The sequence below is a fragment of the Phaethon lepturus genome, unplaced genomic scaffold (assembly GCF_000687285.1).
Source record: "Phaethon lepturus isolate BGI_N335 unplaced genomic scaffold, ASM68728v1 scaffold11658, whole genome shotgun sequence".
Lineage (NCBI taxonomy): Eukaryota > Metazoa > Chordata > Aves > Phaethontiformes > Phaethontidae > Phaethon > Phaethon lepturus.
In genome coordinates this window covers 1-27,205 of record NW_010555615.1, presented here as the reverse complement: position 1 = coordinate 27,205, position 27,205 = coordinate 1, and the positions used below count along the sequence as shown (strand labels likewise).

The following is a 27,205-nucleotide window of genomic DNA, read 5'->3' as shown; positions in this document are numbered from 1 at the left end:
AGGGTTCCTTCATTGCTAGGTGCAAGGAGATAGGAATAGGTCAACTAGCAGAAACCAGCTGACTTCCACCTTGTAGGGCTTTGTTTTGGATTGTTTTCTTTTCAAGATTTTAGTCCCAAACCTGAACACTGGGACAAACTATCAAACTCCTGTCAAAAACTGCAGACAGTCCAGCCTAGACATTGCAGGCCATTGCAGCGGACTTTATGCAGAGTCCTCCCTGCCCTACGGCAAGATGTGGGCTGGCAGGAGGCCAGGCTCTGCTGACCAGAGCATTGGGCTTGGGCTCTGGCTGCAGCTGCTTGAGGAGCCATTGCTGAAAGTAGGAGGAGAGCAGCCAGTGAAGCTGCTACATGGACATTATGGAAGCGCTGGGGACATTGCAGATGGAAAGCGTGGTTTTGGCCAGCACTGAAATCTTGAATGCCTTGACTAGATAATGGGGTTATACTTCATTAAATTTGGGCAGAAGGTGGACAGGGACTTCCTTAAACATAACCCTAAGAAATACAAGTTTCTATAAGCCCAAGGAGCAATTTGCCAATTGCTACTCTGCTCAGCCCAAAACAAACAGGTGACTTCACAGTGGGCCGCTTTCTATACATTTTCTACATATTTATTGCAATGCATTCTATCAAGGGCAGCTGTGTGTCACTCCAAAGGAAGCATGTGTTTCTGCAGTACACACAGCTACGAACACATGAAGTCGTCAGCAGTAACCACCCCCCTTCACCCAGCTCACGTGTGGTGTGTGGGTTTGTCCTGTTGTTTCTGCTGTCCCTAATATACACATAAATGACTTGGAGAATTCATAACTCATTATTCAGCAGCAGGTCTCCCCAGAACCCTTGACAACGTGGATTAAGCATGCCTTCTGACACTGCATTTACCATTCCCTGGTGAAGACTTTGTGATTGGTGACTCACGGATCTGCTCCAAGGGAGTAACCTCCCCTTAATGAACCTGCAGTTTGCATCTCCGTTGTGCACTTGCCTGGAGCTTGCCATCTGTGCCTCCCACGTTCTTCCACTCATGTAGATCTCTGCATAAACCTGCCCTTCTCATGCTAGTAAAGTGAACCTCACTGATACCTATGGTAATCAAAGCTATTGCCCACCACATTATTGCCTCTTTCCTTCAGATCTTGGTGTTTTGCAGGAGTCAGAAGCTATAAGCTTGACTAGCTGGCTTAGACTACCGTTCCCTTATCTGTTCTGTCAGATGTGTCATGTGTGGCCCAGCGTGGCAATCCTCATGCTGTGCAGTGAGCTCAGGACATGCAGAGCAGGTCCCCAGACCACCATCGTCAACAATGTACAGAACAACAGAACTGTCATAATTCACTGGAGAACAAAGGCCGATCATTTTCTGCCTGAATTGAACACTTCTTTCCAAAGTTTCATGACTCACCAAGTAGAGAATAATCTAGATGATTCTGTTTATTGTTATACCAGTTAATTTTCCTTATATCAAAATTGTCTTTTATTTCAGTAAAGTTCCTAGTAATGCAAATGTCATTCAGCTTTATTCAGATAAAATGTGTTAAGTGCATAGGTTTGGCAGAGAAGTGCTCCTTTCTGCCCAAGAATTAATTCTGAATTTGTATAATGCTCTGGGAACAAACAATGTTTTTATTAGCTTTATAGAATGCACCTCCTCTCTACAGAAAAGATGGTTACTGACAGCACAAGAGATGATACGGAGTAAAATTAAATCTAACATTCAAAACAATAATGAGTATTTCTACATATTAACATTCATAGCAAGCTTAAAATCAGTAATATTTGGATCACAAACGACTATTGAATGCTAGGGCAAAGAAACTATATAAGCAATGATAACTACTATTTAAAAATAGTTAACAGTGTGAACTGGAAGATTTAACATGTTTTCTTCTTTTCACATACAGCTCCATTCCCAGAATTTCACTGGACCGTGCGGACAGACCAACTGTCACAGCTGTCTATCAAGGCTGAACTAGATGAAGACAAACAATACAGGCTTTGTGGTTCAACTGAAGCAGCAGCCTCAGAAGTTTCCATTTCTCATCTGAGGGCACTGTGGGAGCATTGTCTTCCCCCTCTCTGAAAAGAGAATGGAACAATTATGTTACTGAAATTTGTCTGCAGTGGGTCTGAAAGACTGTTTATGTCCAGCCAGGGAGACAGGGAAAACTAAAAGCAGGGATTTCATGACAGCAGGTGGGGGCAGTTTCAGGGTATATACTTCAGTGACATAATGGACCTGATTCTTCTCTTTTAGGGTAAAGCCAGTTCTGGAAGATGGAGGAAACGGCAATAAAAAAGCAAAGTTAAATGCAGTGGTAAAATTATTAACTTGAAACAAAGATTCATAATTTGCTTTCTGAATATATCAGGTAATTGATTCTAATGTGGAGAGCATGACAGGAAAGGAAAATATACTAGCCACAGAGAAATTTTTACCATTTACCATTTTAGGGGCCCTACCAAGTGAAGTGCTGGGTACACAGCTCTCATGGGAGTCAGGTGGGCTCAGGAGACAGAAAGCAATCACCCAATTTGTCCATTCTAATAGCCATAATATTCTTATTCATTCATCAGCAGAGATAAATCAATACTTGGTTTCATGCAAACGCATATTCATGTGCTTCAGCATAACCTTAGGAAATCACCCGCTCAGGTTGCCCCAGTGCTTCTCAGTTCAGAAGTGGTAGGTATGAGACTGTCAAATCATTTCATTTCTTTGTAGTAATAATTTCACTTTTTCCTGACGTTATTCTAGTGCTAACTATAGCTCAGTATGTAAACACAAAAAATCTGTAAGTGCTTGGGTGCAAATGGTCACCTAAGGCTACAATTGCTTGCAAGGTCAACACATCTGTAGCGAGTTCCCACCCTTTTTCTTAAAGAGGAAGGGAGTATAGAGGCTGTCAGTCACCAGCAGTGCTGTTAAGAAGTCAGTGTCTACCCATGAGATAATCTGTGCCATGATTTCCATGTGCTCTCTGGTTATCACTCAACACCCCCAAAAGTCACGGTGTCTAGCAGCAGAACCATTTGATGGTCAGCCTGAAGAGCTTTCTACCAACTGCCTTCTAAGGGAGGCTGTAAACCCTTCACAGTGCAGCTGGTTTTAGCCACAGTTACACTCTATGTAACAGCACAGAGAATACCCAGTTCTTCTTGGGGTTTGGTATAAAGGTGTAACATAAAAAAACATGTAATAATAACAAATCTGGAAAAACTCTTGGCATGTTTTTCAGTGGCTACTGATACGAGAGTGCAGGGACCAACCCCCTCCCTGAAGTAAACAGGAAAGGTTCCTCTTGCATGGATGGAAGATACTGGATCAGGGAATTAGACTGAAAAATCTGAGCAAGGAAGCTCAAAACAAGCCAAAAACTTTGTATTCTTAAGGTTCCATGTAGGCAAAATAATGCTGTGACACAGTGACACTTTCTCAATCTCAATTAGTGCTAAACTAATTAAGAAAACTGTTTTATACACTGCAGAGAGTAGTATCTCTCTTCTTTCTTGGATAATCCCTAGTGTGATGTAAGGGTGATTGAGTATCTAATTACTCCTTAATTGAATGCACATTTTGTACATTTTTCACTAGTTCAAGCTTAATGCTTTTAGTCCAAAAATCAAAGTCAGTGAAATTAAGTTGAACTGGGATTTGGGCAGCTATTGTATTAATCAATTATTTTCGGAAAGGAGCCTAATTATGAGCCAGTCTGAAGATATCAGTTGTTTTTGTTATAGAAATACTTAATGTATTGTCTGACAAAAGACTGATTATATATGTTGGTAGTGTTGTTATTCATGTTTACCCTTTATTCTTGTTTTAGAGTAATTTTTCCACCATGCTAAATTAATAGCACTGTTCCGTAATATATGTGGTCAAGTAATACACTATTCAGGCTAAACGTTTATGCAGATATGAAGATACCTGCTTTCTTACTCTTCTGAAAAGTTTTTGGAAATGTAATATTTAAACTACAATTGTACAAATTAGTATGTGTATATAATCAGAAATTGCCTAGATGCCTGGCTTGTTTATAGAATATATTCTGCCTCTGAAATTTCCTTTGCTTGGGTTGAGTCCTACATATATTAAATAGAGTCCCACTGCTTCTAGTGGAGTACTCTACAGATCAGACAACCAACCCCAAAGAAAAGCTTTCAGGTTCAGTGCCATAAAGTGTAAATACCTGGGAAATCGTGAAAGCTATTATCACAATACCCATGATTTAAAAAAAAAACCTATTAACAAGGTCAATCAAAATACAGGAATCATCCTCAGAATGTAAAAAAAAAAATACATTAAGTTTCCAATAATATTTTTCTCATTCTTTCATACAATCATTTTATGTTCTTAGATTCCTCACAGAGAATATATGTTCTTGTACAAAACTGGGATAAATGCAAGACCGCAATTTTATCTCAGAAACACGGAGCAGCAGCAGGTGATAAGATAGGGCCAAGCTGGTATAATTTTAAGAACCAAAGGTCCCAATGTTCCCATATTAATAGACAGAATGCATTTAAAAGAGAAGATATAAGAAAATTTCAGTGAAAATTATTATTTTTCAAGGTCTTCCAAAAGTATTGTGAAAGTACAAATAAACAGACTATGAAGAAATGAAATAGGATGGCCACGATACTATGTCTTTCCATCTGATAGGGAGGAAATAAGACGCCCCACTGCAACAGCCTTAGGTCAAGATCACTACAAGATCAAAAACTTTCTTTTGCTACTTAAAAGTAGTCAATCTGCTTTCTGGAGAGCTTTTGTACCTCCTCTGTATTACCAAATTCCTTACGATCATTTGTCTCACACAATGTCTCTGCTTTTTTCCTCAGAGAAGCATCTTACCTTCTCCTCCTTAACACTAGGTTAAACCAAAAAGTTTAAGAGTTAAAAAAATTCAAAGGACAGTATCTTCATCAATGACACAGAAAGTGGGATCGAGTGCACCCTCAGCAAGTTTGCAGATGACACCAAGCTGAGTGGTGCAGTTGACACACCTGAGGGATGGGATGCCATCCAGAGGGACCTGGACAAGCTCAAGGAATGGGCCCATGTGAATCTCATGAGGTTCAACAAGGCCAAGTGCAAGGTCCTGCACCTGGGTCAGGGCAACCCTGGTATCAGTACAGGCTGTGGAATGAGGGGATTGAGAGCAGCCCCATGGAGAAGAACTTGTGAGTACTGATGGATAAAAAGCTGGACATGAGCCGGCAATATGTGCTCGCAGCCCAGAAGGCCGACCACATCCCTGACTGCATCAAAAGCAGCGTGGCCAGCAGGTCGAGGGAGGTGATCCCGCCCCACTACTCTGCTCTGCTGAGACCCTGCCTGGCAGTTTAAAAAACTAGTGTAGTTTTATCAAAGATGATTTAAGCTTCCTACCATTTCGCCTCACCACTATTTTGCAGCATTTTCCCCATAAGTGAAAATAACACAGCAGAGTTTCAGTGTGTGTTCAGACTCTAACTTTTGTTATGCCAATAAACATGCTGTTAGCGTGTCTTTTATGACAAGCACTCCCGGCTACATTATCACTTCCCAAGCAGCAATGTACAAACCATACATGGTTTATGATAAGCAGCTGGAAATTATACTCTCAAAATGCTTTTTATAAAAAAGTTGATGATAACAGTGCATTGTGTGCAAGGAATGTGCGAAGCTGACAGAGTCACAGGTCACAAAATTCGGGAGCCCTTATCAGTATGAAGTATCTTATTTGAAGCATAAGCAGGGGTGTGATTCCTAGGCTACCTTAACGATTTTTTTAGCTTTGAAAAGGAAGCACAGCATTCTGTTTCTTCTTTGCTGCTTCTTTATGTGCTACGGGATTTCAACTGTTTTCCATTCCTCCACCAATATTTGTGCATTTCTAAGAAAAGCTCAGTAAAGGATTGAACAAGAGCAATTCCAATATGCTACTAATTCTGGAAACAGCTACACCTCAAAAGGGTTTTCTTCCCCATTTAGGGCTTGATCACTCCCTATACCGATGCTCTGGCCTGGACACAGCATAAATTCATTCCTACTACAGCAGTGACCAGTTGATGACTCTTGGGCTTCCTGTGGCTAGCCAATCCCTAAATTGTGGCTCTTGTGTCAGAGGTATGTCACACAAACAACAAAAGTGTTTTGCTACTCACTAATGTGAATCCTCAGCAGTGGGAAAACAAGTTAGGCTGACATTACAGGGTTCACTTACAGTCTCAGTACACACCCCATTTCCTGCCAGTACAATGAAGTGATGACAAGCAACCTGAAAAGGCACCATCTTTCAGCCATTCCTGAAGCTCTTGGTCCCCTGAATGCTCCAAAAGTTTTGGTATGTTTCTTGTAGGTCTCTGAATATGGTGCGTGGCTCACAAGCCACGGGTGTTTGGCCCTCCGTCCTATAGTCACGCACTCAAATGTAAGCACATACTCAAGTACTCTGAAGTGGCATCAGAGTGCTGGGCACTGTACAGAAGCTCTTAAAAACAGAAGAACAATAGTTGGTTTTGTTGATAACATGAAGCTGAGTTCCTTTCAAAGACTGAAACGTAACAATTAAACCAGCCACCTTTTAAGCACAAAACCTAAACTCCTGGAGACAAACAATGACTCATGAAAAGTCACTTGCTGAGAAGCAGCACAAATAGTTGTATTTCATCGAATCTAGGAAATTGGCGTTTGTATTTCTAAAGAACTAGTGTTGATAATCTTTGTGTTTGTTTTTTTTTTTTTTTTAAACCAGGAAAAAGAGAAGAATGATGTATGGCTGTTGAAAGTTCACTCCAGCTCTGGATCTACACAACAGGAAAGCATAAAATCTCCAACTGTTGGAAATTCCACAGAGCAACTTGTTTGTGATCTTCAGGAACTACAAAGGCTACTAGTAAACTGAGAGTAAAGACACGTTATTTGGTAGTGTAAACCTCAATTCAAATGCAAAGTTCACTGAGATCTGCTTAGGCAAAGAAATACAGACCACAGCATCGTGCCACTCTTGCCTCCATTTCTCAAAGGCAAGCCACAGGTCCATAGCTCCCTTTGTATTTGAATGTCCCTTCACATTCTGTAATCTAGTTACCATACAATGTGCAATGCCAGAAAGAGGGGAGTTCAAGGTCAGGTGGAAAGGACAGCATAGTTTTGCTGCAACAAGAGCAGCTCAGCAGCTTCAAAAGTAAGTAATTTGCACTATCCACTCACTAAACGCACTGGATACAGTCACCACATTGCCCTCTCTCCTTATTGTGAAACTAATGCTGTGCCAGTTTCTGCTAGTCTGCTTGGATCTCTCAATATGATGCGGACAGTCTCTGCAGTATCAGGCATGCAGTCTCTGTTCCTCCCACCCTAAATTACTCCTTCCTGTTTCCTCAGGCCTAGCACAACCTTGGTATTTTAATGATGTCATTTATCTTTTTTCCTCTAATCTTGAATGTACAACTAGCAAAATGGTAATTATATTAAGAATGGGGTTTAATCCAAATTAATTTCTGCTATCATAGTTTACAGCATATCAGATAAACCTGCAACTACTTACAAACTGAGGTCTATCAAAGATCTGTGTGTATGTATGAATGTGTACATGCATTTGTGTGTATAAAAACTGAAGTTTTTTCAGGAGTTTCTGAATCAGTCACAAAAAAAATGTTCGGGAGAACTGGAGTAATGTATACAGGTAGATGGAGTAGGTTTAAGCCATCATCAAACTTGGAAGACAATTCTTTATTTATGGATACAAAATAAATTGAGTTGTGTCTGGAATGTGCACTTTCAAGACAACACACTGGACATAAAATTCTTTAGTTTATTAATTATGCCCAGTGGAAAGTAAATAAAAGTTTATCACTTTCAAAAGAAAATATTCTTCTAATATTATTTTAGCAAGTTATTTTTTAGAACTAGGTCTTACTGTCTTCTATTAAAACAATCTCACTGATTTCAATGACGTCTGTACCAAGCACTTATTTGACCTCCTCTTAGTAAATGGCAGGAATCTATCAACAGCTTCTCATCCCAAATCCAAAACACAGTCCCGCACCAGCCTCTGCGAAGAAAACCAGCTCCATCCTGGCTGAAACCAGGACAGCATGGAATCATGCTTATACACCCTGATTTATAAAGGGATGAAGACATGTAGGCATGCCATACTGAATTCAGTATCATTATCAAATCAAGTTGATATTCAAGTGTTTGAAATCAAGACATCTTGTTCCTTCACAGATAAAGCTGTTCCACTGATGTAATAGAAGAGAAAGGCATGTCTATCAAATCAGTTACATGTAAAGCAACAAGGATTAAAGAGAGGGCAATAAATCCACTAGAAATCACAAACGATGTTGTCTTCGGTGAAGAATACACTACTGAAAAAGTACTTACCCATTAGGTAATGTAGCAAGCCCCAAAACAAAATAGCTTACTGGAATACTGACTATTCACATGTTTAAAAATAGTGATTTAGGACTCAAATTTCAAAAAAACTAGCCTTTTTATGAAACGGAAGGTTTAAGGTTTTTCTTATTTGATTTCTAGGAGTGGTAGCATTTGTCGTCCCCATTGTTAAGCTTTGCTGTGTAACAATAAGAATTATGTATCTTTTTACAAGATCACCTGAGATTATCAAGAAATAGACTGATGCCCATAGCAAGGGCTCCGAGTCGAGTATGAAGTATCAAAAAAACTTTGACTTGTGCTGAGGAAGTCACAATGTTATCCTTTCTCTCTTTTCTTTCAGAAAAGGATCTGGGAGTTCTGGTAAACAACAAGTTGAAGGAACATGAGTCAGTAATGCACCCACACAACCAAGACCAACAGCCCCCTGGGCTGCACTAGGAAGCGCATTGCCAGCAGGTGGAGTGAGATGATCCTTCACTTCTACTCAGCACTGATGAAACATCTGGAGTACTGGGTCCAGTTCTGGGTTCCCCAATTCAAAAGAAACATGGACATACTGGAGTGATACCAGCAACGGGCCACAAAGATGATTAAGGGATTGGAGCACCTGTCATAGAAGGACAGAATAAGAGAGCTGGGACTGTTTAGCCTCAAGAAGAGATGTTTCAAGAGGGATCTTATCAACGTGTATAAATACTTTATGAGAACAAGTACACAAGATGGAGCCAGACTCTTCAGTGGTATCCAATGAAAGCATAAGAGGCAATGGGTACAAATTGAAATACAGGAAATTTAATTTAAAAATAAGAAAAATCTTTTTCCCTGCAAGGGTGGCCAAACACAGGTACAAGTTGCTCAAAGAGGTTGTGGAGTCTTCATCCTTATGATGTTCAAAACCCAGCTGGACACGGCCCTGAGCAACCTGCTGTAGTTAACGCTGCTTTGAGCAGAGGATTGGACTAGTAGATCTCCAGAGCCGCCTTCCAACTGCAACTATTCTGTGATTCTATTGTCCTTCAGTGTCTAAAACTTAACCTATTTTTTCACCTTCGATGTCTGAAAGCAAATCTGAGCTTTCCCTCCAAATTACTTAACACCTGACTAGTTCTATCACTACTGGATATGATTTAAAGAGGTTAGAAATAAGGAAAAACCAAAGGCTTTTTTGAAGGAAACATATGTGAAAACTTTGGCAACTGCAGAAGAGAAAGGATGTAAAGGCTGTTCTATAGGGGATGTATTTCAAAAACACCCACACAACAGAGTCCAAAGACTCATTAACCCCAGGCTATAGGAGAGAGGTGTATTTTTAGCCACAAAGGGCTCAGTTCTGTCAAGGTTTAAATCAAGGCTGAAGATGGAAGGTTTGTGAGCATGGCATGCGTAGAGCCTGCATTCTGATTCAGTCAAAACTAATTAGACCTTCCAAGCAACCTCCTTCTACTCCTGTGTATACAACACTTATGGAAACATTTGTCTCCTCCTTTCCCTGAGTCATGAGGTCATGGAAAACTAATGTTCCTCACGGTTCTTCAAGTGGCTGTACCACACTGGCATGGAATAAAAGAAAATATTGAAAACTCTACTGAGAGGAGGTCCAGCAGCCTTGGCAGAGAGGCATCATGTCATAAAAGAAGCCCACCAGTGTCTTTGTAATTGTAATATTCAAAACATACCAGAGCTTTAAAATAAAAAGTATTCTCTTTGAAGGGAAGAAGTGCTCCCTCTTGGGTCACTATGTAGATGCCACCCTGCAAACTATTACCTCCCTGTCTGCTACTGAGTCTTCATAGCAATATTCAGCCAATGGTAGCAGTCCCAGCTTAAGGACTATTACCCATTCGTATGAATGAGGGAAGGTGTCTTTTCTGAGGATGTCTGAGGTCTGTGTGAGGAGCTACTGTTCCTCAACACCTTCCTCCTGGAGAAGAACTCTGTGAGGGAATCACTACAAAGTAGGTAGGCCTGTTTTCTTCCCTTTCTCCTTTGCATAGAAGAAAGGTGATCAAAGCCACATAATTTCTTTTTACACTTCATATATCTAGTTTCCAGCTCCTGAGGGACAAACTCTATAGCAAGGATATATTGTGAATCCTTGATTGGTTCAGTGCTATTTGGACTGATGGATCCAAATAGCAATGACGAAGACCTGGACAAATAAATTTCTGATAAATAATTCAATCAGGTGTATGGAGACAAATGCCGTTTCTTCTGCGGGCTACAGAAGAGTCACAGTTCTTTCTCAGTGCTTGAGAGTCCATAATTAGCATAGCCCTACAGTGAGGACTATCATTTTACATTAAAGATTCCATCATTTGGGAGTTGAAACTGCAGATTATTTTGCAAAGCATGGCCAAGATAAATCTTATTATTTAAAACAAATCTTTATAAGTATTGACAAATGTAATAAAATTTCAAACACGAAAGCAAAAGGGAAATTTTTACATTTCAATTCCAGCACTGTAAAGGAAACTCCTTCATGCTTAAAATTCAAACTCCGTGTGTCAAGTAATTTCACTGTTACAGACTTGAATCACCTGCACTGGCCAGAGGGTGTTATTCACTCCTTGAGAAAAATAACACTTTAATATTGCTATGATTTTCCCAAGTAATTTTTATGCAGAAGCCGGGATGAATTTGAAACATCCATTTCACAATTAAAGTGATGACATTTGGTGACTTCAGAGAACCATATAATTGAGAATTTGTCTTAGGAATGAGCCCAAAATTAAATATGGGAATGAGAAAACAATATTAATAAAAGGACCAATGTTTTGCTTTCTTTGCTTAACTTCTGGGATGTGGATATTAAATAGGGTTATAAAATACAAATAAACTCTTACTTCAAAAATGTTTATAGATGCATATTGAATGCTTGAGCTATATGGAAAAGACCATGAAATTGTGGGCCACTGTCCCAGCCCACTTAATAATTTCTGCCACATGCAGGAGGAAAGATAATCTTCCCACTTGGTTTTAATGGATCCATTTTTGGAAGCACTGAATTATTAATCTCTTTTAGGGGTTGTTTGCTGTCTGATCATTTGTTATCGTCATATGAAGTTGGGGGCTGATCCCAGAGCATGCTCTGAAGAGGCTTAACTCCACAGCAGAGCCTGACATGAACTAAGAAGTTCCATCATTGACCTAGATAGGGCAAGAATTTAATGGAAGAATAAAAGTCCTTACTCAAAAGTGTATATCAAAAACCTTTCAGCAGCATGCTTCCAGGTGAAACACTGGATGAATTAGTTCTCTTGTGAGCATATGGCTTTGAAGAAATGTGCAGAGACAAAAACTGATGCTTTCATATAATGGATTCTACTAGTAAAATAGGGTAATGGGGAGTACCCAATGTTTGTATTATTTAAATCAAGTTTATTGTAGGATAGTAGATGAAAAATTTCACTATGTTAAAAAGTAGTAGAACGTATTAAAGAAAGCAAGTGAACAGATTCATTCTTTTCTTGAAGACTTCCCAGATTCTTCCCAGTCTCACTATTTGTATGAGGCCACTTCATTACAAAATCAGCCGTAAATGTTGGTGTCTTGATTCACTACTTTCAACGTAACTACTTGTCTTGGTAAAATATTTTCTTTAACTCTCCAAGAATCTCATTACCAGGTTTTTCACTATAGTAAAACGTTGATTAACTAAATTAAACCTCATTAAAGTATAATGAGGTTTAGGAATAACGGTTGGGCATTGAGAAAATTTTTCTTTTAAGTAACTGATAGAGGCTAGGGGAACATGACATGGGAGGTTTTAATAACTGACGTGGGGATAACGCAGGTTCACATGTGTATTAGCCCTTATCACTGAATCCAGCATCATCCTTAAATTCTTGCTCTGTGAGCCAATGAAGGCTGAAAACATCACTGAGGACAAGAAGCAGTAAGTACTTTAATGAATGAAATATGTAAAATTACCCATAATAGAAGTTAATTAGTCTTCTCTTGTATCTGCACTGGTTTTGCCCAAGATTCAGTCTGGTTGGGAAAGAACAGCATTGTAAAGCAGGGAGAAGGGATCAAAAAAAAAAAACAAAAGGCCTCCTTCCAGAACTACTACCCTGGTTTTTGACAGGTAACGGTAGAAAGACTCACCAATGACTGGTCTTCTAAAACCACGGTAGGAAATCAACCAGTGAACCTAAGTAACTGGGGAAATCTGTCACATAACCTAAGCATACTGTGCTGTTGCTTACTGCAGTAGGAGAAATTTAAAGTTATAAGAAGTAACTGTGATCTAGCTGTGCGTGATCCACTGCCTACTGAAGTCAATTATCATTATTTCAATTCACTAAATCACGTATTAGATTCCAGCCACTAAAAAAACTAATAGTAACCAAACTATTCGAGCCACTAAAGAACCAGTAGTAACAAAACTAATATACCACAGGATAAAATAAAACAGTACGGTGTCAAAATTTACAATTCTGACAATATATCATAACGTTAGCTGAAATGAACTTAGTGCCTTTTCTCCTTTAGCTAAATCTTTTTATTATTTATCTTTACCTAAATTATTTCAATGTTTTAATTTTTCTGCTAAGCTTTTACTTACTTGAATAAAGATTTCTTTTTGTTGTTCTTCCTCTTCTGCTACTGAAATGCAGCCCTGATGACTCTATCGCTAAGTGGCTGAGTTGGTCTGAAGTTATCTCCTAGGATTCCATCACAGCCTTCTAAAAGTTCAGCACCTTTAACATGTGTCCTCAGTCTACGAAATTCCTCTATCTGAAAGGCAGAAAAAGAGACATGAAGAAGTTGAGATACACTCTTCACTATGGGACTAATGATCAAAATCAGCCCCACCCAGCTCCTTCTGCAGCTTTAAAACTTGGAGTGTTCAGGTACTATGGTACTAGGGTCAATATACATCATTAATACAATTTTAAAATAGTTGTCAGCACTGTCAAAACATTTAACACGTAGAGAAAAACATGAACTTTTATGCGCATGGTTTGGCAAACTTATCCTTTGCTTTTTTGTAACTCCTTTTGGGATCTATAACCTTCTTAGCCATTGTAGAGTGAGAGTAATCATTCTGGTCTTCTTCAAAGCGCATTTCAGGAATAACATGGTTGACTATAAATTGTTTTGAATTTGTTCCAGTGATTTATTTATTGCCTGAAATTGTTGCTTTATTTAAATAAAAATTACTTTCTAAACCAGCTGAATTCTGAACAGACTCTTAGCTTTAGAGGAAGTCTGTTGACATTTTATATGGAAAAACATGGTTTTTCCAATCAAAACAAAATACCACTTCAAAAGTTCTGTAGATGTAGGTGCTAAGTGTACTTAGAAAATCAAATACAGTCAAAAATCAATATAAAACATTTCAAAGGGTCCAAAACAAATATACTTCTGGTTTATTGACTCTTTTTAGATTCTTCTAATTCTGCTCTGGTGTAGGGAAGATTCCATCTCCATGTTTGGTATCAGCATCAAGCTCTGTGTGATAAAAAACTAAGAAAACCAAAACATATGTCAGCCACATATTTTATTGTTCAACAGTGCTGTTTTTAAGAATCTGGCATTTTAAATTAGTAATTTCAACTACTAAAAAAATCGTGTTTGTTTTTGCTTTGGCATATTGACAAGCTATCTTGGCTGGATACAGCAAACCTACTTGAAGGCTGACTACCCTAGCCTGAGCCTTTGTATCTGTACTGACCCTGTGATGCCTCACTATCCAGCTCAGCTGTAACTTGAAACTGAAGCTACACAGAAAGCAAAATGGACCCTGAAGAACCTAATCATTTTATCATCTAAGAAATTATACGGAGTGAACTTCGCCATGAAGAACACCCTATGAAGGATTACAGGGAGAATGGAAGTGTGATACCAGAATTAAAAGAAATGAGGTACTAAACAGACAGTAATGGCATTTTTGTTCTTATATGGCCTGCAGAGAATACTTTCTTACTGCAACCTGGAAGACAACTGCCTTCACTGTTGTTTTCCACTCTACAGCAGAATTGATACCGATTTATTTACTTGATTTAGAGGCTAGCTCTGCTCTGCTGTATTTTCCTCAAAAAAAAAGTGTGCTTAGAAATGAACACAGCTTCTTGCAGCTGAGATATAAGGCAACAGCTTAGACTCAAAAGTTGAAAAGCAGAACGAACTATAAATCTCCTTGAAGGTGCTTTTAGACGCAGATTCTTATTTTCGAATATTTTTTTTTTAATGTTTATTTAAAGCAAACTTAAAACAAACCCAATATAGGCTTGGAACTGAAAAAGTCTTCAGGAGTCAAGTGCTGGTAAATCGCTGAACGGGTTTTGTAAAGGAACCCTCTTTCACCACCTGACACAACTCTGGAAAGTCTGAAATAGTTTAGGAAAGAGCATTTTACAAGAAGGTGGTTTTTGTTTGATCTTTTGAGAATGAGAGACTTCAAACAAACACAGATGAAGGAGAGGGAAGACCAGACTCTCTGCAAAGTTGGCATTTGTGAGCTATCTCCCATTATAACTACAAATGCTCTGCCCCAGTCCTCACAGTGAAATCTTTGTCTGGGAAGTGCTCCTCACAAAGCAGCTTTCAGTTTCTTCAGTCAGGAAAGTAGGACTGACCTGATCCCCGTGCCTGCTCTTTAATCTTCAGTGAAATCAAGAATTGCAGCCCTGCTCCGAGGGGGAGTTGCTTCTGAGATCACCAACCTCCTTGTTTAGTTCCTCATATCATGGTTCAGACCCCCGTGACAGAGATCCTCTACGCATGCGGTGGCCCATCTCACTCGTGAGAAGTGGTTCTGTCAGAAAAGGACACTAGCTGTGCTGACACTACTTTCCCCGTTAAATTTCCATGTGATAAGGCAATATGTCTGCCCCACTCATCCTGCTTCACCTCATATGGAACCACTTACTATCTTGTCCCAACCCCTCACCAGTCAATGATGTGAAGTACACCCTGTAGGACTGCCCAGGAAATAGATATTTTAGAGGCACACAGCTAAGCACCCTTGGATATTCACAGGCTTTCAAGAGGAATAGCCATTTATAAAAGTTTTTCTCATGCCCAGAGAACACTGAGGATGACCTAGGCCTGTTCACACCAAAATGCAGGATCAAATTCGAACCAGTGAAGGGGCAAATCCACAATGTTAACAGTCACTTTTCTGCTGAGTAAAAGCATTTAGCTTATATTTTGTAGAATTTTGCTGCAATGTTTTTACCGCTTCCCTGTATTTAGATCTTGAATACTGCTTTCTTCTGTTTCACTTAAATATTTGCTGAAGAATAGAAAACACAGAACAAAGAATTTGCGTGGTTTTCTCTTCTCTCTCACAAACATTTCTTCTATATGAGGAATAGAAGCATTATCGTCCTGCTTGAAAATTTCGCATGCCTCCATGACACCTTCCAAGAACACAGACCTGCTTCCCAGTGAACAGAATACCATGAACCTTTCAGAGTGCTTTATTTCACAGACCACATAAATTTTGCACAATTCCCACTCCAGTTCCATACGCTAGTTACTATTTCTGTCCTTTAGGAGGTTGTGATTTTGAATGAGGTAGGTAGACAAAAGGACTAGAGACCTAGTCATTCAATACAAAACCAGTTACGTCTGGCAATGAGTACAGCAGAACGACAGCTCCTTGCTGCATCATTGTTTAAAATCCCTACTCTGAGTGGCTTAGACAATGTACGTGTTCTGGGCTTCAGTGAACCACAAAGCACATTATTCACAAATGTCTTATTTTTTTTAAATATAGTGGAGAGAAGCATGAGCAAGTCTTTTTTAATTATTTCCTGCTCTTTACTGGCCTAATAGGAGGGAGTTTTCTATTTTCTCCCATTGCATTTCAGCGGTGTGCACACATGGGCAAGGTATCTCAGAAAAGCAGTCAACACAGTTCTTCCCAGGCTGCATATTTCAACATAAGACAAGTGAGGATGATAAAAAACACAGAAGGAGGGCAGGAATATGCAAAAAGAGCACTGCAGGGTGCAGCTTTCCAGATAAGCTCCTTTCCACCGAGGTCAGTAATAAAACTACAAGAACCAGATCTTCAAAGCCCTTATCCTCCAGGGGAGAAGAGTCACCTGCACGCTTCATCCAGGCTTCATAGAACTGATTGTGAAGGAAAAGGCTCTCTGATGGAAGTGAAGCCTCACGTCAAAGAAAATTACTTCCAGTGAGGAAACGGCATTGGGCTCCAGGAAAGCACATCCTGACACTGCAGTCCTGGCTTATTCTTTTGCTACTGATATAACCAACACACTCAGATCCCAGCTGCTGAAGTGAGGTGCACATGGAGGTGAATCTCCTTTCACTTAACACTGATTTAGATCAGTAGCAAATCAACTCATCAGCTGAAGTTTACTATCCGTAAATGTCTTCAGGAGAAACAGAAAAAGGTTCTCTACCTTGCAATGGTCAGCCTAATATGCCTATATATGCCAAAATAGTTACTTCTCCATTGTTTCAAAATAAGCAAATGTGAAACTACATAGATGTGACTGTGAACTAGAATTGTGACTTTATTAATTTTTCCCCTTATGACCCACAGTTTGTTAAGCTAAGCACTATCGCCACATTAATTACAGAAAATGAGAATGTGAATGAGTATCTTGCCTCCAGTATTTTAACTAGCTTCATCAAAGGAAGGCAATAAAAACCATTCCATATCAGATTGTGTCGTCCTTTATTGTTACTTTATTGGCAGTCAAAGTTTATTATTTTATGGCCTGAAAAATGGAAATAGAAAGCCTTGAATTTGTCTCTTACCGGCTACAACCACAGATGCTACTAGTATTTATATAAATCGGTTGAAGTTTCATAAGCTGTGTCCATTAGTATCCCACAGAAGAAAGTTCTACAAGTTAATGACACATGTAAAAATGATGTATTTAAATCCATTAGAAATGCATTTGCACTGAAATCTATGCTTTAATACTACAAGCAGGCGCAATAAAATTAAATGCCTTTACCAACCTTCCATGGATAATTGAGGATGGTATATGCTATACTACATCCTCTTATTTTCCATAGACAAAAGCCCTTGCACTTCTAATCTCTTGTTAAATGGAATCTCTCATAGGCACTCATGCCCACATGCACAAAAGAGGCCAGACAGATACTTAATTGCAGCCAAAATGATAATTACAAGTTAAAATCTTGGATGTCGAGGCTATAGCAAAATATTCTGTCACTCCCTGAATCTTGTTTTGGGCATCCTGGAGAACTCTCAGTCCCTTTGGACTTTAGAATCCCAGAATCACCATCTCTGACTTACTTGTCCACATATTTATTTTCAACTGACATCTGAAAGCGGTATCTGATGCAAGTAAAATTTTTATGCCACGTTGGCAAAAGTCCTTCATGTTCTTAATAAGTCTTTTCTGCACAACGTTGACTTTAATGCTTCTGCATTCATAAGTAGCAGTGAGGAATTTTTTTCTAATTGATGCTGATCTATGACAAGCACAAAGTATTGTGGATCATAGTGGCATAAATCCTCACCAATCTCTCTGTTCCAGTGCCCCATCTCAGCTGCATACTGTGTCAGTGGCAGGGAAAAAGCCCCTCCATGACTTGTGTACCCTTCATAACTGCAGCGTTCTTGCTGGATTGGGTTTATACCAATCAAAGTAACGCGGTAACACCAATCAGCTACCCCTCACCTAAAGAAGGCCATGGTTATGAATCACACTCTTTTCCCCAGGCACAGTATTCTCTTCTGGAGACTTATCCTCTTCACACCACGTTCCAGCATCTTGGTTTTTTGTGGTAAATGAGTACATAATAATATTAACTAAAGTTGCATTTCTCTGCTTAATTCCTCTTTCATTCACCCTCTCGCCACCTCACACCACATGTGGATGGCTTGCACTGTGCCCTCCTCTGTGCATTGGCTGGATTAAAATCTGCAACTAGAATGAAATAAAATATCATACTATGTCTTCTTGTAATAGCTATGGTCTTTATACTCCTGATTAAGTTCTCTTATTTATCCATATCATATCTGGACAATTAGCTGCCAAGTTACAAAACGCACGCTGTCTTTAAAAGTTATTCTGAATCTAATAATGCCAACAGAGTTCTGTTTCCACTTACTCAGCAGTAAGCAGCCATAAGACATATCTTTTCATAAGCAAATAAATACCAGATTCATGACGGGATACATTGAAGTTGCAGCTACCATACAAATAAGCTTATTGGGAGCTATTGCTTTTATCCTACAGTTAGAACTAGAATTCAGTTTTCATATGAAAAGAAACACTGCTAATTTGAAACTGTTAAAATCATTAAAAATATTGTGCTGGCATGAATAGAAAAAATTTAGATTATTAATGCTTAAATAATTTAAATCTGAATTTATCACCTTTTATACTTTTTCCCTTCTGTTTGCACATGCTTCAGAGTTGGCAATGAAAATTAACACATTCAGCTTCCGGGATTCTAGAAAGTTTCATTTAAATTAAACCCACATTCCTCCAGCTGGGATTCACAGACTGTGGGAGAATATTCATCAGGAGTTTTTATTGTTTTCACTGGGATTATTTGTAGACAGGTTTGAATGTTTTCTATAGAAAGGTTCACATGACTGTTAAGATATGATTTTAAAAAAAACACTTTAAAATACATACATGTGAAATGAAATTTAAATAGGTAGTTTCCAGTTGACATTTATTATAAAACAAAAATTAAAAAGGGCAAGATAAGTTAAATATAGTTCAATGCAATATAGCTAGCCTGTACTATGTTAACATTTTTCATTGTCCAGGACATAGTGTCGCCCTGTACTTTTTTGTTCCTTTAACATCAAAAAGCAGTGATATTTGAAAGCTTACAATTACAAAGAATTGAATTTCTTTTGCCCATTGACTTCTTTCTTTCTTTTTCTTTCACTTAAGTACAGCATGATTTTAAATGCAGATGATAAATGATAACAAGGTTTTTCATCTCTGACCTTTGCATTGCTTTCAGTGACTCAAAAGGCTTAACCTTTACTTTAAAAGCCATGTACTGATCTAATGGGATCTTCAAGGAGAACAGATATAATGTCCTGATATATATATATTTGCACGCTATAACCTTTAGCTCATAACCATATTCCAAGGTCACTTTAAGCACAGCTGTTACCTGCACTTGGGACACAGTCAAAGGATAGCGAAATAATATCCAGGTGACACCTTCACTGCAGGGTGGAATGGTTAAAGACCCCTCATACACCCAGTAGTCACGCAGAAGAGGATCTGAAATTAAAAGAAACGTGGAATTTTAATGACATTAAGGAAGATAATTGTGTCTTTCAATTACGACAGCTTATGATAGCCATGGGCTTGCTCATATGATGAAGTTAGTATGCAGTAAGCTAAGGAATTTATAACCCGCCAAGCACTGTCCACTGCTTTCACAGGTGAATGTACATGGGCTTGTGGTCATTATATTTCAGTAAGTTCCCCCTGCAGATGAGTGTTTTAAAGATGAAAATGACACATTATGGTTGTAAAAAATAACATGTGCACAACTCCTTAAACTAACACAGCAAATAAATATGGTGGGAAAGAACACCTATTAGTGTCAAAAGCTACAAAAGTCATCCCATTTTGAAGGCACAGGGGCTGTGGTGATCAAATTTTAACTGACTTCTACATTTAGGATATGTCTCAAGCATGAATTTATTTCATTTTTTAGAAAAATTCAGTGAAAACAGCTCAAGCCAAACTTTTCAGGTCACAATTCTGGTGACGTATTTTTTGAGATGCACTGGTGCCTCCTAGCTTTGGAAAAGTGAGCTGAATTTCACAGGGCAAAAAAAACCAAGGTTTATTTAAGAACAAACTTATTTTAATAACTTTATAAACTTACTCATAGGTTTATAAATAACTGTTAGAATACACAGTTGTCTCTCAAGAAAACATAAAATGGTTTGTCCAAGCAGAGTTTTAACTCTACATACAACACATTTGATTTTAATTATTATCATTTTAATTCCTCAAACTTTACATACAACACATTTGATTTTAATTATTATCATTTTAATTCCTCAAAGATTCCAGTCACACCGGACCTCGTAAGTGAGACTACACAAGGCTGTAGGCCATACTCACAAATGACTCCCTGACAAGGGAACAAGTACTGAGAGGAAAATGCCTAACTGTAAAGGAGGGGACAAGAAACAAACTTAGAGAGGAACTGGAGACAAAGGGTGGTTAATCATAGCATGGAGAGCTAGGGGGAAGGTTGTGACTAGGAGAGAATGGGAGATTGGAAATTAATAAACTTGCCTGGTTGACCTAACCTCTTACTGCCAGTTCACTACTAACTCAGAAGAGTAGCAGTACAATTAAATCTTGCTAATGAAGCCTGTGATTGTCAGTGAATGGATTCTGTTTTGTTGGTGTAATTTTCTTTCTCAGTTAGGGAATTACATAGAAAATCCATTGAAAAAAAGTTGCATCATCAAACACTCAAAAGTTAAGAACTGCAAGAATTAATTCAGCCCATCCTGTGCATGCATTACGACACTGTCTTGTTACATGATCACGTCTCTTCTAGAGAACCTTTTATCATTTACTTGCAAAGATGGATGACTTTCTTTTGAAAAGCATCTGATAACATTTGGATTTCTCAGTACAATATGTGGTCCTTGGTCTTCTTTTTCCCATGCTATTCAAATCCTGCTTGTTAAAAGGACCATATTTTCTCATTTTTCATATTTCTAGTGCACTCATTTCTTCAGTGTCTGAGTGCTTCACAAACATGAATTAATTTATCCTTCCAACACCCCAGTGCGGTGAGGAAAGACAGATTACCCCCACACTTGAAAGCTGGGGAACTGAGGCACAGAGAAGTAGAGGTCAACTGCATCTATTCATTTGAGGTGTTCAATATGAGATGCTTAGAACCTGATTTCTCAGAGTAGTTAACTTTCTATAGCACTTAATACAGTCAGAGCACTGCTCCCATTGACTTCAGTTGGAGGTGTAAGCACTCAGCACTTCTGCAAATCAGACCCCATGATCTCAAGTCGGGCACCTAGAAAATGAGGAACACATAGTTAGAGAAGACTTATGAAAATTCTAGCTTATATGATTTGATCAGCATCAAACAGGAACTGTGAGGCAGGGGTCCTGTAAAAAATAACCTATGGTCACGCAATTAAAAGATGTGTTATAATGCATATGCATGAAGGGGCACAGGCAGCCTTAATTCCTGCAATTCCTAATTGCTGAGCACTTGACTTTGCAACTTAAACGATATTCTTTTGATATCATTAATATCATTTATTGTAGACCTGGATGACTTTGGAAAATTATATATCTTCCCACTATGACACAGAATTCAGCTCAGAAGGATTTCTTGCAGAAACATTCATCTTGTAGAAATGCTTTTTTTTTAAAAGTCACATTTTTTTTCAAGACAAGGTAGAGGAAGTGGTGTTTCTTATTATTACTCTTTAACTTTTAGCTATATGAATTTGAATTTGCCTCCCATTATCACTACACAACTGTCATTGCATTATGGCATTGTCTTTTGACGTTGTCAAAAAAAAGCTATCTTGGTAAGTGGGTAACCTTAACGCTTCCTTTTTTATGCCCAAGCAGAGAAAGGAGCACACACAGCTCCCCCTCTAGGTGGGATGATAAATCATCAAGAAAGCTAGCCACGGTGTTGCCAGCAGTGCAGGGACTACCGTAACATATCCCACTTACGTGACAAATGTGCGGATTTATCCTAAATTCCAAAGGACTTGATCTCTATCCCTGTTAGCACCCCTAGGTGCAAAATGCATTACCACCTTATGGGACACACTCAGGCTTGCAATTAGGCTACGCTTTAGGTAAAGATTGTCTCTGCCTCTGCAATTAGCCAGTAATCCACACACACAAAAGTAAGCAAAGGCACCTACCTGGCAATAAAGAGTTGGGATTAAAACAGGGTATTGTTTTGGACTTTCCCTGAAAAAACGAATACAAATCAATCTCATCTCTAGTCTCTTATTAAAATGATGACGAATGGAGAGGTAAAACATGCTGTGTTCTTACAACATTAAGCCTTGAATTCCTGTGCAAAGCAACCTCATTAATAGACTCCATTTAATCATCATTGCATTTGTCCTTGCAGCTACACAAACTTTTTTTTTTATTCCATTTTATATTTTATTTCTAAGGTTATCTCAGCAATTTGTTAACTTTCTGCTTTTAGTACCTGGGCTCCTTCCAGGTCCCAGCCTTGAAATTCTCTACACAAAATTCAGGGGTTGCATACAAAGTGAGTTTAAAAAATGAGGGCCAAAGTGAGCTTCTCCTTGACTGACATGGATAACATTTAATAAAATAAAGCTGGTTCCACATATTTAATATACAAAAATTTTATATATGCCAAAAGTATGGTTGATGCTGACCCTCTGAAAGTTGTTAGTGTAACACACTCACAGGGACAAGGCCTTTTGTGACCTTCCTCTACTTGGCTGTCCTTTCAGTAATGAAACTACAGAGTTACATACATTATTGTTTCCTCTGACACCTTTATAAACAATGAGTTTGTAATATTAACCATCATTGCTGAAGTTTACCATATATTATTTGACTAAAAGAAGATTTTCAATTACATTCTAATAAGAGCTTCTAATTTTTCTACACTTCAGTATCCATGGAAGTGAATGGCTAACCATTCCAGAACATCTCATTAATACATATCAAAATCCTTTTAGATCGAGGGTAAGTATAATTATTTCTATGTTACAAAGACCATGAAGCAGAGAGATGGAAGTAACTTGCCCAAGGTGATTTAAGATAGCAGCAACATTCTGGAGAGCACTCATATCTCCTCAGTCCTGCTAGGCTTATTATCTGCACTTCAGAATCACACACATAATCCACCTGACATGACGGCATTGTGTTTTTGCTGATTTCCCACCGCAAGTTAATATGGGTGCTCAGTTCATCTGTTCTTTTCCTCTACAAATTAAAACCAGATGCGTTTGGAGATACTGCTGCTGGTGTTCACTAAGCACGGTGCAGTGCTTGCGTTCACACTGACTCCATGATAATCACCGAAAAGGTAGTATTTGCAATCAGTTACTGGTATAGGAGATCAAACCTTCTAGCCACCAGAAAAGGAAGTGACTTACAAAGATTATTATCTGAACACTGTAAAATGCTGAGGTTCTGATGCAGACCAACAAATGATGGCTTTCACACGTGGTTTTAGTACAGACACATCTGAAACCCATCTCTTGGCTTCATAGAGACCCTTTGCTCTCTTTCTGCCTGGTCAGTGAAGGACTCATTTCTTCCAACAATGCCTTACCTTGTACTGGATGTCCTGGAGAATTTCAGTTACAGCCTTTAGGCCTACATGCTCTTTTCCTATCTGAAACACAGCAAGCAAAGATGAGTTTCAGTATTTTTCTGTTTCAGAAACTGTGAGGCAAGACAGAGGTCAACCAGAACAGTAAGTTCTGTAGTTGTGTTTAGTTAAGGTACGCAACCTTCTGTGAACTAAATACACTGATACATGGCAACTCCAAAGAACTAAGTCACTATAAAGCCACCAATCAAAAGTAAATGAGGTGTAAATAACTTTAAAGCAGAGACAGAAACTTACAGAACAAGAGCAAGAGTCACAGTTAAGTCTGGTAAGTTTTGACTAACCCTGTTTTGCGCATAAACTGCATGTGGAGTCAAAATCATGCAGCATTATGGCATATAAATGCCAAGGATACAGTTTGTCCTTAGCAGTTTTTGTCAGAAAAGTACACAGAAAGGAACAGAGTGAACAAGCACGACAGATAATGTGTTTTTTTTTTAATGTGTTTTTATTTAATTTTTTGTTTTAAATAAAAATTTATTTAATGTTTTTTAATGTGTTCCCACAGAGTTGCAGATCTGGCCCAAGGTATATCTAAAGCTTGGGGGAGTTTTCTCCTGCCTGCGGAGTGCAGAATGGCAGATCCCCTCCCGCACAGCATCTCTGGGATCCTGCAGGAGAAAGCCGGGCTTCCAGCGGCCGACACCACTGCCTTTAAAGATGGGGCTTTCAAAAGAAAACCATTGTTGAACTAAGAGATTCTCTTTATTTTCCATGAACATTGTTCACTCTGCACATTGATTCCAGCTGCTTCTGATCCAAATCACCCATTCTAGGACCCTGGCTCTTACCCTCAGAACAACATTGTCAAAATAGGAAGACTCAGAACGGCCTTCCACTTGATTTCTTTGCCAGTGTGTACACATATGAGGTGAGGAATGAAGCAGGCATGAGTGAGAACAGGAAAGCTAGACTCTGAAATATTTGTTTGGGTTTTGTTTCTCTTGGAATAGAATGGCACAGTAATCACTGGAAGGAAACAACTGAATGTCAACAAAAGGTACTTTGTTATTTCTAGGAATTTTAGGAGGATTTTCTTTTGTTTGAGAATGGGATTTCAATTTAAAACCTTCGAAGTGCATAAAAGATATTGAAATCAATTCAAAGACATTGTTTCTAAATCAATAATCACCAAGGGCTGTCACTTAAATCAGTGAAAATATTTTCACTGACCTTAAAATCATGCATTTGAGAACTGTGGTGCAAAACTATTAAATTTCCATGCCTTTAACAGGAACAAATGGTCACTGAATTTCCTCTCCCTGTTCCTTTAATAAACAGCATAAATACTATTTTTCCTTGGTCATTTGTAATTACATGATTCATTTCTTGGCTAATGGAAAAGCCCTTTAGAATGCTTAAGAACTCTGATGATGGCGAGAGACCAGAAATGGAAAGTGTATCACTGAAGTTTCAGATTTATTTAAGAACTTATATATAAATTTCTAACTAACTCAAAGGTTACCTCTGCTGGAATTAGAAGGTGACTTACATAAGCAATTATCACACAGCCCTCTAGGATACAAACCTGAAGACTTTCTAACTTCCATTTTTAGCAGTTCTATCTGAGTGTTGGAGCTGTAAGCAATGTACCTTTAAATTCAAATAGAGGTAACGCTCAAAGGCACTCATAAACCTGTTATGAAATACGACAAATTAATAATATCACTGTGAAAGAAAATCCATTTGATCTAAGCATGAACCCCAAACTTCTTCATCCAAGCCCATTTAAATAAAACAGTTTGCCATTTCTCATGAGGAGGATGAGAATCTGGTGTTTGAGGTCTAAAACTAAAAATCATCTTTATAGCGTGCAGCCCTTGAAAAACCTTCAACAGCAATTAGATTATGGGTCTAACTTCACAGCTTGCATTACACCTTCTCCCCAGGAAGCTTTAAGCTTCCTCGTCACAGGCTTTTTCTGAGGGTCTGTGGCAAGACTTGTTACACTCTCAGTCTGGCGTCTCTGGAAAATTAATATGATCCCACCTCAGATTTGTCTTGTGTGAAGAAACACACTTGGCCCTGTGTTCAGAAAAAACACAATCCTACTACCAGTTTTTGGCTGTGCCAATGGGGTAGTAGGGTTTTTTCCCTCTCTTCTCCTCTCCTCTGCATATTTCCTCAATCCCCGAACAGCAGGCCTGGCCAGGAATGGAGAAGAACATACTACAGAGATAATGAAGCACTTGCACCTCCTGACAGCCATCATTCTGCCCTCAGAGGAATGGTGATTTGGTGTCTGCTTATAGCCAGAGTCACAGAGACAGGGCCGACTATGTATTATCCCCTCTTTAACTAACTTACTTCCAAAATCCTCTTTAAACAAGAAGTTCTTATTTAGCACATACACAGAAGATATGACTGAGAAGTATCTTTTGAATAGAGCAACAGCAGTCATACATTGGTCTTTTTTATTAAATCATTAGAAAGGAAAGAAAATGGAAAGGAACTCATTTTCCTCAGTCAAATGATAGCGCATAGTAACAAATGCAACACAGGAAACTCACCTGCACAAACAAAGCAATAATAGCTATGCCGTGCTTCTTCCCTACTGCCTCATCAATGCTGCTGTACAGTGTGGAGTTCCAGTGCATTAGATGAAGCTGAAAAAAAGCAGTGCAAATAGATCAATAGAGAAATATGTTTTGCAATAAAAAAACACCAGCAGTTAACATAATTAACAAAGCCTCAGCCTGTGTGTGTGCATGTGTGAATATACATATGTGCATGCCTATGGCTGTGCATGTATATATAATTGGATCCTATTATAAACATCAGGAATCACAAGGAAAAAAAAAGTCAGCTGCAGAGAAAGTGATGTAATAGCCAGTCACCAAATATCTACAACAAAGGTGTGAATAACTATGCTAATGATGTTAACGATGATTTACCAACGGCCTCACTTTGATTACTGAAATAACGTCAGCTAATGAAACACACCAGTGTTGCCTCTCAGCTAGACAGCTCTCTTTCCACGGCAGGCATATGATTATGGACATAGGCTGTCCAAACACAGGTTTCACTGGCTGACTGCACTATGTTACTGCCACTTGTCTCACCTATCACCTCCCAAGATGAGTCACTCAAATGTCAGCAGTAAGAGTAGAAGAAGTGGTTTCAGGAAAGGTTAAACATAGAGAAAGTTAAGCAGAGAAAATTGGCTGGAGGACCGCCTTAGGGACAGCAGTGAAAGGGATGCCGAGCCCTCAGCTGCCTTCTTCCACAAGGAGTTAATGTCAGGCAGCAGACACCGGATCGTAAACACGAAGTCTGTTCTGGTGAGGTGTCACAGCATGATTTGGGAAGTGGTGGCTGACAGAAGTGCTGGAAGACAGACTAGCAGGCGGTTGTAAAGGAAGGAAGACAGGGAGGGGAAGGAGGAGGGTGGGAAGGGGAGATGGGGGCAAAAGGGGAAATAGAAAAGTGCTGGAAAACAGATTGACAGTTGGAAAGAGAAAGAAAGAGGAAA

The 27,205-nt window shown here is 38.9% G+C and overlaps 1 protein-coding gene across 1 annotated transcript; it reads right to left on the bottom strand.

The window, feature by feature from the left end:
- Nucleotides 1-1,613: 1,613 nt before the first annotated feature.
- CA8 (carbonic anhydrase VIII) lies at nucleotides 1,614-26,339 on the bottom strand (the record flags this gene model as incomplete). Its single annotated transcript, XM_010292227.1, has 6 exons — nucleotides 1,614-2,084; nucleotides 12,962-13,134; nucleotides 19,498-19,610; nucleotides 22,271-22,319; nucleotides 23,674-23,736; nucleotides 26,244-26,339. Coding segments are annotated over 5 exons (456 nt in total), but the record flags the coding sequence as incomplete, so codon positions are not given.
- Between the last annotated feature and the right edge of the window lie 866 nt (nucleotides 26,340-27,205).